At 45.2% G+C, this 12,278-nt stretch overlaps 1 protein-coding gene across 9 annotated transcripts in view; it reads left to right on the forward strand.

Moving 5' to 3' along the window:
• VTI1A (vesicle transport through interaction with t-SNAREs 1A) overlaps positions 1-12,278 on the forward strand; it is a 359,148-nt gene that overhangs the window by 311,733 nt on the left and 35,137 nt on the right. The window contains exon 9 of one of the 9 annotated variants that reach the window (XM_047826093.1): positions 9,567-9,603. The exons of the other annotated variants lie outside the window; for them this stretch is intronic. Coding sequence (XP_047682049.1) covers positions 9,567-9,588 — 22 coding nt within the window. The 3' untranslated portion in view covers positions 9,589-9,603. Of the gene's footprint in view, positions 1-9,566; positions 9,604-12,278 lie in introns of those variants that run through there. 9 annotated transcript variants of the gene reach the window in all.

The following is a 12,278-nucleotide window of genomic DNA, read 5'->3' on the forward strand; positions in this document are numbered from 1 at the left end:
AGATGGGTTCAAACTGTCAGCTGCAACTGCTGGGGAAAGCGAAACCCCCTCCATTTTTAAATAGCTTGTTTTAGCAGTAAACGGGATGGATGGGGCTTCTCTCTAAAGACGTTTCTAGCCTCTCTCTAAAGAAGTTTCTGGCTCTGCCAGGGAACACTTTGGGCCGGTTAGAATGGAGAGGCCTTCGGGGTTCCCCGAGCCCCAAGGGGAAGGGGAGGCTTCCGTGAACACACGCTGCCCCCTTGCCAGGCGATGTCACATTTGCATAGGTAACCAAGGCCCCCGTGTGCCCAATTCTGAAGTCACACGCACTCAGGTTCAAACCCAGGAGCTGCCACTTCCTAGCTATGTGACCTTGAACAGGTTACCTAAGCTCCTTCGATTTCCCCATGTCTAAATGGAGATGGGAACTATACGTATTTGGAGAGCAGTTGTAAGATTTAAATGAGGTCATCTCTGCACAGCACTTAGCATAGGGCCGAGCAAGTAGCACGTATTTCCTTGTCTCCATCCTCAAAGGATACATGGGGAAGACACCCCTGAAATGAGTGGCATACCTACCCCATTGGGGCAGCCCCTTGGAGCAGGGAAAGGGATGGAGGGTAGCATTTGGCTGCTACACGGCAAAGGAGCTGCCCCCCAATTGCAGTATTTAAGGCACAGTCATGTTTTGGGTTGTTTCGAGGGTTGTTTTTTTTTTTCAGATATGATTCGCATATGCTACCATTCGCCCATTTAAAGTGCATAATTCAATGGTTTTTTCTGCATTACAGATATGTGCAACCATCCCCACAATTTTATCACCTCGTAAAGAAGCCCCGTAACTTTTAGCCCTCACTCCCTAATCTCACCATTCCCCAGCCCAAAGCAACCACTAACCTACTTTCTCTATGGACCATTCTGGACATTTCATAGAAATGGAGTCATATAATATATGATATTTTGTGACTGGCTTCGTTCATTCGGTGTGTTTTCCAGGTTCACCCATGCTGTACCGGGTGTCAGTACGTCATTCTTTTTTACGGCCGCATCACATGTCACATTCTGTTTATCCTTGATAGCATTTGGGTCATCAGTCGACGGGGATTCGGGATTTTTCCGCATTTGGGCTATTGTGACTAATGCTGCTGCGAACATTCATGTACAAGTTCTTGTGTGGACATATGTTCTCATTTCTCTTGGGCATAAACCTCGCAGCAGAATGCTGAGTCAAAGGGTAATTCCTGTTTTAACTTTTTGAGGACCTGCCAAACTGTTTTCCAAAGCAGCCGTGCCATTTTGTATTCCCACAACAGTGTGTGAAGGTGTGATCTCTCCATATCCTCACAATACTTGGTGTTATCTTTTCGATTGTAGCCGTACTCATGAGTCTGAGGTAGTACCTCGTTGTGGTTTGGATTTGCATTCCCCTCATGACTAATGGTCTTGTCATGCGCTTATTGGCTATTTGCATATTTTCTGTACAGAAATGTCTACCCAGATCCTTTTCTCATTTTGTGGCTGTGTTAATTGTCTTTTTATTGGTGAGTTGTAAGGTCTAGATACAAGTTGCTTACCAGCTATATGATTTACAAATATTCTCTCCCATTCTGTGAGTTATCTTTTTATGGTGTCCTTTGAAGCACAAAAGTTTTTCATTTTGATGCAATATAGTCTTTTTTTTTCTTTTGCTTTTGATATCATATCTAGGAATCTATTGCTAAATCCAACGTCACAAAGATTTACCCCTGCGTTTTCTTCCAAGAGCTTTATGGTTTTGGCTCTTGCATCTAGGTATTTGATCCATCTTTGAATTAATGTTTATATATGGTGTGAGATAAGGATCCAGTTCTCTCTTTTTTGTTTGTTTGTTTTGCATATGGGTATCCAATTATACAACTGTGTTTAAAGGAAGAAGAACTGTGGAATGATGTGGTCATCCACTAAGACACGCCTCAACCCAGTCCACCTTGAAAGCCCCTTGACCAATCAGAGCAGGATGGGCAGAGTCAACTTTCACAGCAGGAGAGCCACTTTATCTGTCAGAAGTTCTAGGCTGCAAGCCATAGAGTGTAACTCTGTAGCTCATAAAGTAAGCCTATTAATTGGATGTAAAAATAACCAATTAGGTAGTGATTTAATCACCGTAACTTATACTTGTCGCTTACCTCCCTGCCATCTCCAGGCCTTTGGGGCAGAAGGAAGGCATAATAGAAAAAGGACTGACCTTTCTGTCAAAAGACAAGGAGCTGATCCTTGGCCACCCATGTGACCTTAGATGAGTCACATAACCTCTCCAAGCCTTAGTTTTCTCATCTCTAAAATGGGATAATGATACCAACTTTCCAGTGTTACTGCATGCATTAAAGAAAAGTATTCCCCTGTACGGAAAAGTCCATGGCACCTGGTATCCAGTTGCCACACAAAGGATGGGTGCTCGCTCCCATCACATTCTTCTCCCTTTTCCACCATGGATCAAGCTAAAAGTGAACTATGTGTTTGCTACTTCAGATCATAGAGGCCAGAATCCTAGAGTCCCCCACAGTAACAAATTCCAGAGGCACAAGCCCACTCCACAAACTATCCTATGCTAGCCCTATCCCTCCATCCACAGCATTAACCAATGGAAGAAAAAAATGCTGCGGTGCCTGGGTAGCTCAGTTGGTTAAGTGTCCAACTCTTGATATCGGCTCAGGTCATAATCTCTTGGTTGTTAGATCGAGCCCTGCATTGGGCTCTGTGCCAAGCATGGAGGCTGCTTGGGATTCTCTCTCTCTCTCTCTCTCTCTCTCTCTCTTTCAAAACAAATAAACATTTAAAAAAAGTGATGCTTAGACACACCTCAACCTGGCTGAGGGTATGCTTGGAAGGTGCCCAGGCCTCAGCCCATCTCAGTGTGGCAAGAAGTGCCCCTGGTGCCTGGCAAGACACGGTTATTGGGGGAAAAAAAACCAACGACAACTCTGTAGCCATAAGAGTGAATGACTGCCCATCTAGCACGGCCTGCATGCTGGAAGAGAGGACCAAGAGGGATCCTCAGAGCTTGAATTGAGATTTTTCCCCAGGCTCAAGATTCTTTTCAGTGCTGTTCTGCCCGTGGGTTAAGGCATAGTGTCTTTGCCAGGATGGAACATCTTACCTGGGGCAGGCAGCAGAGAGCTAGTGAACGTGAAGACACTGGGAGCAGTAAGAAGAACCATGCAAACATGATGAGGCATGAAAACCCATGAGTGGCCTTTGGCGTAAATCCGAGGTCTTAGAGCTGATAGGAAATCTTAGAAATCTTCTCTCCAACTCTCTCATTTGGGAGAGAAGATATCTTAGTCTCAGAGACAATGAGTGACTTGGCTGAGGCAAGGCAATGAGTAGCAACAGATATAGGTACATAATGCACGTGCCATTGGGCTCTAAGGCCATGGAAGCTGGAACTGAAACATTTTAATGTGTTGGATATTAGAGAAGGTGTCACAAAAAGAGGCTGAATGTTCAGGTCTAGAGATGAGGGCACAGGAGAATATAGCTCAGAAGCGATTTTGTTGGAGAGAGGGAAGCAGAAATGGGCTGAGGCAAAGGCATGAATGCTAGAAAAAGCTCCCCTGTATCTCTGTTTGGTCAAAGGTTCTTCTCATAACTATGTTCCGTCTCAGTTGAAACTTGAGAATACAAGAAAAAGATGGCGAGAATCTATGACCCAGGCCCACCTCTGCCACTGATGGTCCAGGGGCTCCCCAGGACCACCGCTTACCCTTCTGAACCGTGGTCTTCTCATAGAAAATGAGACGGGAGTCAAGTGGGTGAACTCTGGTGGCTCTGACCAGTCTCCAAGCTCAAGGCCAGATTGTGCTTAGGGTAGTAAATCATCAGAGGATGAACAACCTTTTGTGAGCATATTTAGAAATAAGTTTGGGATGATGACTTCAAGTGCCATGTTTTTAATGCATCTATTCAGGTGATACATTTGACCTGATGAATAGAAAGTGCATGAGCCCAATGTACAATATTAGGAGATAATTGCAATGGATGAAAGTCTCTTGAGTCAATTAACTCTTATTACCTGGAAACCATTTATAAGAGGCAATAAATTATTGGGACAACACAATTAGCAGTCCCACAATAAAACGGGTTTCATGTGTGTGCATGTAGGTGCCCTCCCCCGCCCCACCTCCTGAGGGCCTGTGGAGTTAAAGGGTACGTGTTTGAGGGGGTTGCTGTGCCCTTTTGTGTTCACAGGAGTGTGTTAACATGCAGTAGGGCTGACATATCCCAGGCTAGACCGAAGCAATGAAATAAGCTTTCCACGCCTGGGAACAATGATGTCTGTGTCACAGCCAGTCAATGGCTATTTCAGTGCCTTGTAGCTAATAGACTTTCACCAAGCGTTGGCCAATCTGCTGAGTGATATTTGAGGTTGGATGTTGTGATTCTGTTTAAAGACCATTTCTAACACTCCCACCCTTGAATTTAAAAACTGAAATCGCATACCATTTAAAAAAACTTTTTTTTTTCCCATCAAGCTACAGGTTCTATAGTAGTGTAGACAGAATTGGGAAAAAAGGAAAGTTTTCTGTAAGGATTCTAGAAGGTACCACCGCAGTAGCAAATACGCTCCAACAGCCTCATCGATCTTGTGCATTCGTTTTCAGTCTATGGAAGAAGGCTGTCTCGTACCCAAGCTTAGCACAAGGTGTCTTAAAGCAATAGAATCCTTGCCACGGAATCTTTACGCCAGTCGCTTATTAGGTATCTAGAATACTCTAGAATTCTTTCACAACAATCTGAAATAACCTGGCATTTACTTCCATGACCTTTTAGTGTTTGTATCACCTAAAGCATTTTTCCCTCCACTGTTGCATTACAAGCAAGATTCAAATTCCCGACAGCAGGTGAAAAAAACAACAACCAACCCCGGAGCACAGCAACGTTAATGATCAACATTTTATTGTCATTGTGTTGACTGTTTCCGCCATAAGCTTAAAGAATTATGAAGACAGGCTGCATTTCTCCAAGTGAGCTGGAAATGGTAGGCTGATCAGAACTAGTGCAAACTAGGCAAATGTGTAAGTCAAGGAAATGAAAATATAATAAAGACAGAAACGAGCTGCCAAAGAACACGGGTCTCTCTTTTGTGTGCGCATCCAAATTTGCAGGAGTGTTTTAGATCGCCAGATAATTTTGCGATAGTCTATCTGTGAATTCTTCAATGATGATAAATGTGCGATCCGATCTTTTAGAAGAATAAACAGTTCCTTGTTAATTAATTTATACAGCTGTCAGTGCAGCTTTCTCTCTTTGCGCTCTAAGAGTTTCCCTGCCATAGATTTTCTTGCCGTTCCTGGCAAACCTCCAGTGAGAGCCTGGGATTTATTAGGCTGACTTGGTGCAAAGTCTATTGATTGTGGCCCCGAGGGTAATAACTAAATAGAGCTGGAGCAACAAGTCAATAACACCATTGTTGCTGCAGCCTGCACTCACTCGAGGAGTGAGATTGTTTTACAGCAGCCGAGGGTAATCATGGGCAGATCGGCGTGTTCAACACGCGTTGCCTGCACCGTGTTAGTGCTGAGGACTGTTTGAAAGATTTCAGCGGGATCGCTGGAGAATCAGGGTGGGGTACTGGGATTATGAACCCTGTGAACTCCTTCATTACAGCTTAAAGGTTTCAACTTTAGTTTTTAACATCTGCTGCGACCTTGGGGAGCTCAGAAGCTGGGGCCGGTGCAAGGGAGTGCAGGAGCGGGCCATGGCCTAGCACGAAAGGGTCTGTTGCACACTGCGTACCGGGAACAAGATGGTTGTGAGCACAGAGATTCTCTCACCGCTGCTGTCTGTCATCCTTCCATCCGGCCGGCCGGCTGCCCATTCGTGTGAGGTGATAGCCAGTGGCGCTTGTCCCTAGCCTCGTGTCTCCCAGAACACGTTCAACATTAACCACCCTGGCAGGAGCTACCGTAACGTCTGCAGAAGTCATACCGTTGTGATTTTCGCTCTTCCCAATCTTGAATTGCACTGACTTGATTTGAAAAGCCATTTTCATAAGGCTTGCTTAGAAAGAAACCCATCACGGCTTTCAAAGCCCTCCTTTCCTACCTGGCAGAAGGTCAAAACTCTGACTTTCACGTGCCTGGTGATTGGGTTTTTAATTACAGAGAGCAAAATCAAAGTCCACATCAGTGCCTGTCTTTCTTTTGCCTTTGGAAGAGCCCTTGCCATTCCCGTGGTGGAAACCTGTTTCTGTGCAGGACCGGGAAGTCATGGCGTGGGTTCCCGGATGTGGCTAACACTAGCCAGTCTCCCTCCTGACCTCCCAAGACTCAGCTTGTCACATGTGGCTGCGTGAACCAGTGAGCCACCAATAACCACGAACCCTTGTATGACCCAGTCTACGCTGAGTACAAGCCTTTCACAGAATCTTACATTTGCACAGAACCGTATATTTTTAAACAAATTTAATTATTCTGCACAGAACTAAGCAGCCTTTTTTTTTTCTGTTAACTCCTATTTTACTGAAAGAATTCTTGGCAAGTGTATAGCAAAACAGAAAACTTGGGAGGGTTTTTAAAAATTACTTGCCGTATGACTCACTGTAATGAAAGGTTCAGAGCACAGAGCAATTCCATCGGGTAGCAACCCTTCTGAAAAAAAAAAAAGACATTTGTTTTGAGAAGTTAGTCAATACTAACATACAACGTATGAGCAAAGGTGGGCCACTCTATTCCACTGGGAGATACAAGGAACTTTCTCGTCAGACTTTTTTTTTTTTTTTTGTCTGAATGAAGAAATTGCTGTCCAATCTGTTTCGGTTCAACCCTATGATCCAAGCAGTTACTGACAAATCAAGATGACCTAAGAGTTGATAAGCTTTGGCACAGGAAAGAAATATGCAAGAGAAGTTCAGGAGCTTAGGTGGGGGTGGGAATGATAATCTAAGTTGATTTGTGGAAGACTTTCAAATCCTCAAAGATGTTTTTGTTTGGGTGGCTGTGGAAACCTCACGTTTGCTTGATCACAGCTCGAAAAGGGAAAACACCAGAGAACGCGCACATTTGCGGTGCCTTTGCGTGATATTATCAGTATCTCATCTCAAGGTTTCCACGAGTGGAGGCCGGATATTTTCCGCTCCATTCACTCCTCTAAGTGTCGGAGGCAGTCAGAATCATCTCAGACGGAATATACCAGGGGATAAACAGCGGAAAATAATAGCTTTGCGTATTTGCTCGATGCCAAAAAGTCAAAAGGACTCGTGCGTGAGTTCATGACACAGCAGCTGTAGGATTTATCTTTTTAAGGGGAGACGGGATTTTGACACAGTGACAAGCATGGTGGGGGCATCACAGTCGTGAAGTGACCGGTGCCTTTGCTAACTGCCCCTCCACGAAGCTCGTCCATCGTGAATACATCTCCTTACAAGACGCTGTCCTCCTCTTGCCCCATGGGGAGGGTTATTCCAAACTCATACAGACTCAAGGCCCGTCGTGTAGGGCCTCGGCTTATTTTTAGCCATTTCAGATCATGTGGATGTGAATTTAGAGAATATTCCTTAGTCTGTTAGCACATGCTCACCTACTTTTCAAAAAAAAAAAAAAAAGAAAGAAAATGACCATCTAGGAAAAATTTTTCTATAGCAACCAAGTCAGCTTGGTTTCAGCAACTACAGCCAGCTTTCATTTTTCATCACGTTGTGATGTTGTCTGGAATCATCTGAAAATAGGTATCTGAAGGATGACTCACATAAACAGGTGAGATTGGAGAAGATATCTGTATTTTCAATATTGCTGTTCTGTAGAAGCTGTCCTGCTCTGTGTGGCCACATTCTCATTTGTAATGTGCTATTCTACCTAAGAGCTCCTGTGATCTGTAGATTTCTCCTGGACATTTTTTCCCGTTACAGGCTATTTATTAGGAATTCAGCTCGGACTTGCTGATGTTAAGTGTTCGGTTCTAAACTTATTTGTATGCCTGAAATTCCATTAATTGAGGATTGGGGTAGTACCCTGCTTTTGGTGGGGAGGAAATTGAGAAATCTCACTTACAGTTTGTTCAAATGCCAGCATATTAAACTTTAAAACCTTTGAAAAGAAAATACAAAAGCAAGTCCGTTTTTCTCCCTTTCCACTGAAGTTTTCTGTAATACCCAGCATGTATCAAGTGTTGCCCACGTACCCAGTACTAGATTAAAAGCCCAATATGTATAATCTCACTTAATCCTCACATTAACTTTACAAAGCATATGTTATTGTTCCCGTTGGGAACAATATTAGGAAACTAAATGTCAGTTAAGTTAGTTACTCAAAGCCACATAGCTGACAGAAAACCAGATCCTTATGATGATCCACACGGCCAGCATGATCTGATGTCTGCCTCCCCCCTCCCCCGGTCCCCTCCTTCCATCCTTCTCCCCTCTGGACACACCGCTTTCTCTTTGGCCCACCAGCCTGCCACTCCAGATAAATGACCTTTGCACCTGCCTGGAGTCTCATTCCCAGCTCCCACCCTCCCCCTTTACTTATAAACCCAGTGCATCCTTCATTCCTCATCAGTGCCTTTGGGACTCCCTCTCCAGGCCCTGAGATGAGTTCAGTCCTGTGGCCACCACGGGGGTGCAGCCAGCAAGCTCCCAGGAATGTGCTTGCTCCAGGTATTGGCACGTGCAGGTACCCAGCTCAGCATCAGAACTAAGGCATCCTCTTCCGGGGCAGCCCCCAGCCATTGACTGAGCACCGCGGAGGTCCCAGGGCCAAGCCGTTTTGGCCCAGTGTGGGCTTCCTTTAATGGAATGGAGTCGGCTTTGCCCCAGAGCTCTTCCCTGGGTTGGCCAAAACTCGGTCACATCGGCGATGTGATCTGAAGCTCTCCTTTGCTTCCATTGGTGTCAAATCTGCAGGATGGTCTGAAGCCTTTCCCTCCCCCCATCTTGCCTCCTCCCCTGCCCATCTTCCACAGGGGTTACCATTCAATAAACTTCTTCCACGCCTACCTCCCATTTCAGCAGCTGCTTTCCTGGAAGTCCCAACCGACCCCAGCCCCCTCCTCTAGACTCTCTCATGGGTTTGGGTCTGTTCCTTTCAGAGCACTGCAGTTTTGTACTATTTACAATTTGACGCTGTATACTGTGTGGGTGTGACTGCTTTGGTAAAGTCTGGAAGCTCCATGAGGACAGGCGCCTGTTCAAGTTTGCTCATCACCGCATCCCCTAGACCTGGGGCGCTTGTCTTTCCCGCAGGAGTAGACAGACTTGTGCTCTGCACTGGAGCTACATCACTCCCCATCGCCCTGCTCTGGGGCTTGCTTGACCCTGTGTGTCCAGGGCCACTCCACCAGCCGTGGGCAGTTGAAGGCTGAGGCTGTCCAAACCTCACGGAGTGGGGCGGGGGGGTGGGGGGGGCACTGAAATCTAGCGCTGACTTGGAAAGCACCCTAGAAAAGGATGTTGTACTGAGGCCCGGATCAGGCCGGCCCCTGCGTTAAGGCCCTTTGGCTTTATTCCTGAGTGGAAGTGCATGCCCCTTCTCCTTGAGGAGAAGATGGGACTTTAGCGTTTCCAAAACCTTCTGAGTGAAAACATCTGTATCCGATTTTTCCCGTCACAGCGTATTAGTGACGTCCTGCTAAAGAGCAGCTTGCAGTCGACAAGACTCTCATCAGAAGGTGTCACTGCCATCAGCTGGAATTATGGTGGGGCTGTTAAAGCTGGCGCCCTAGCCAGATGCCAGGCTGGGTAATTACATTTGGTCTACCTAAATTCCCTCCGGATTTCTCATCGGACACAGTATTCTTCATCTCTGCCCTGAACTGCTAGCCAGAGTTTGCTAAGAGCCTTTCAGCTGCTGCCATAGTTCATTCCAAAAATGGATGCATTCCTGAAGGACCACTTGTCAGGGGTGTTGTCGCGGCTTGGGAGAGGGGCTGGCCTGCTTCAATGGCCCCTAAGGCCCCTTGCCCTTCCAGACCTGACTCTGTGATTCTATGACTGTCACCTTCAAAATATAGTGTTCATGGAACTGCTAAGAGCCTTGTAAATGAAAAACCTGCCAGATCAAAGGGTCGAACTTGCTAGGAAAGATGCCTAAATATACACACACCAAAAAAAAAAAAAAAGTGAACACAAATCTGGATAGTCCTAGAACCCACAAACAGTCATGGTTTATTTTCTCTCTCGAGTGGATTTTTAAGCCATAGCTAAGTGAAGACAAAAACATATATACATTGAATGAAAGGCGCGTAATCTTTGGGATAATTCTGATGTAATTAACACAGCAGAGTTGCATTAAGGCCAATGAGCAATGAGTGGAATTTTCCAACATTGATTAAGCTGGACTCGAGGAGAACTGAGTCTTTGTCTAAAAGCTGCCAAATGAAAACAACTTTGGGATATTTAAATTCAGGTTGGAAATTGGTTTGAGTAAGGGATATTTAAACCACAGCTGTTCAAGGACTGAAAACACATGAGTATATGTGCCTGCACACGCACGCACACACACACACACACACACACACACACACACACACACAGCCTTCTCTAAAAACAAGTTAGCCAAAGGTGTACATTCCTTCTAAGTTCTCATGATCAACAGATGTAAATGTTCACGGTGTTCAGATGAATTATGGACCCTAATGAGATTTCAATACTGAGCAAACAATAAAAATTTATGCATTGCATAGTTGCCGTGGCCTTTGGCTCCATGGCTAGTGTTCCACCCTTTCAACAGCTTCAGTAATATAATATCCAGCTGGCTTTGGAGGTAAGGAAAATTCGAGGGGTGAATTGAAATTGTGAGAAATTATTTGATGGATTACTTTGTCAGAGTAATGCATGGCCTTGGCATAATTACCGTGGCCACCTTAACCCTTGCGGCAGGTGGTGACAAAGGCCCGCAGGGCCTGGGTGCCGGGCAGGCCCCGCACGTGCTCCTGGCCCTCCTGGGCCCCGGTGTCCGGGGAGTGGCCGTTCTCCTGAGCAAATGCCAAACAAGCACATTCCTGTCCCAGACCGGCGAGCGAGCCGGACGGCCAAGAGGCTGCACTTTTCCCAAGAACTGTCACCTGTGTCAGAGTGAAAAGAATCAAACAAAAGGCAGACCGACCTTGAAATAAAATGGGGCGAAGTCGGGGGAAAGAGATAAATGATATCTTTTAAAGCGATACGTTTAAACACAATAGCAGACATGGGCACACTAATCTTTCTTTTTTCTCCTCTGTCTCTTTCTCTCGCTCTCTCTCTCTCTCTTTTTTTTTTTTTTTTTTATCAATCCAGACCTTGAACTTAATGGTTGTCTGCCTTGTACTTTATAATGTTCAATTCGTACCATGTGATGAATAGTCTGTACGTGTCAGAGACCACGTCTGTAGCAAATCTGCTGGTGTATTTCTTAACACTGGTTTTACTTTGGAACCATAAAGTAATTACTATTTTGTGAATGAGAATAAACCTATTATGCACAAATATAGCTGTACCCAGCATCCGCTCTTTGCTCTTTGGGGAAAAGAAGTTGCCTATAGGATAGGGCAGCTCAAATTTCAGTGTTCTGAAGTGCTTTTCAGCATGGCCTTCAAGAGCGAGAGAGTGCTCCCGCCCATTTCTTGGTTTCATTATGATAACAGAAATATATTTGCAGCATGTTGACAAACTCATTGGGCGTAAACAGAGGAGTTCTAATTGCAAGTTCTTATGTTTTAACGCTAAATCGGGCGATAAGTCAATGTTTCGGTTTGGCACAGTGAACTGATGTTCTCCAAAAATAGCCTGTGACACTTTTTAAAGCAAGTCGGTGGTGTACTTAGGCTGTTCACAAAAGGCTTCATTCTTGTCTACAAATGGCAACCCTCCCCTTCCCAAGGGTGCCCAACTCAAGCGAGGTCGGAGAAAAATAGATGCTTCCTGTTTCAAGGCATTTCTCCAACTCTTAGTCTCCTCCAAAAAGCAAGATTTTGGAATTTATAGGGAAAGCATGCCTAAGAAAGGTTATCTTGATTTTCATTTAACACACCCTCCCACTGACTTTTTTAAAGGTTTGTTGTAAGTATTTCTGCATAGCTGAAAACCGAGATTCCACCCTGGAGAGATCGCAGGGCTGTTCATGTTACACTCTGAAGCCATGTGTTTTCACATCATGGCAAAACCCAAGATGTAGGCAGATCCCTTGGCCCCTGTTGGCTTTGGAATTTAGTCCTTTCCTTGTTTTCCACTGTAAACTTACACAGAGAAAGACCTCTGCAGCCCTGAATGTAAGCATGGTCATTAATGTTTTCCCACACATGCCAACAGTATAGCTAAGCAAGACCCAGGAGTAAGGGAAGGAACG

Source organism: Prionailurus viverrinus, chromosome D2, assembly GCF_022837055.1.
Source record: "Prionailurus viverrinus isolate Anna chromosome D2, UM_Priviv_1.0, whole genome shotgun sequence".
Classification (NCBI taxonomy): domain Eukaryota; kingdom Metazoa; phylum Chordata; class Mammalia; order Carnivora; family Felidae; genus Prionailurus; species Prionailurus viverrinus.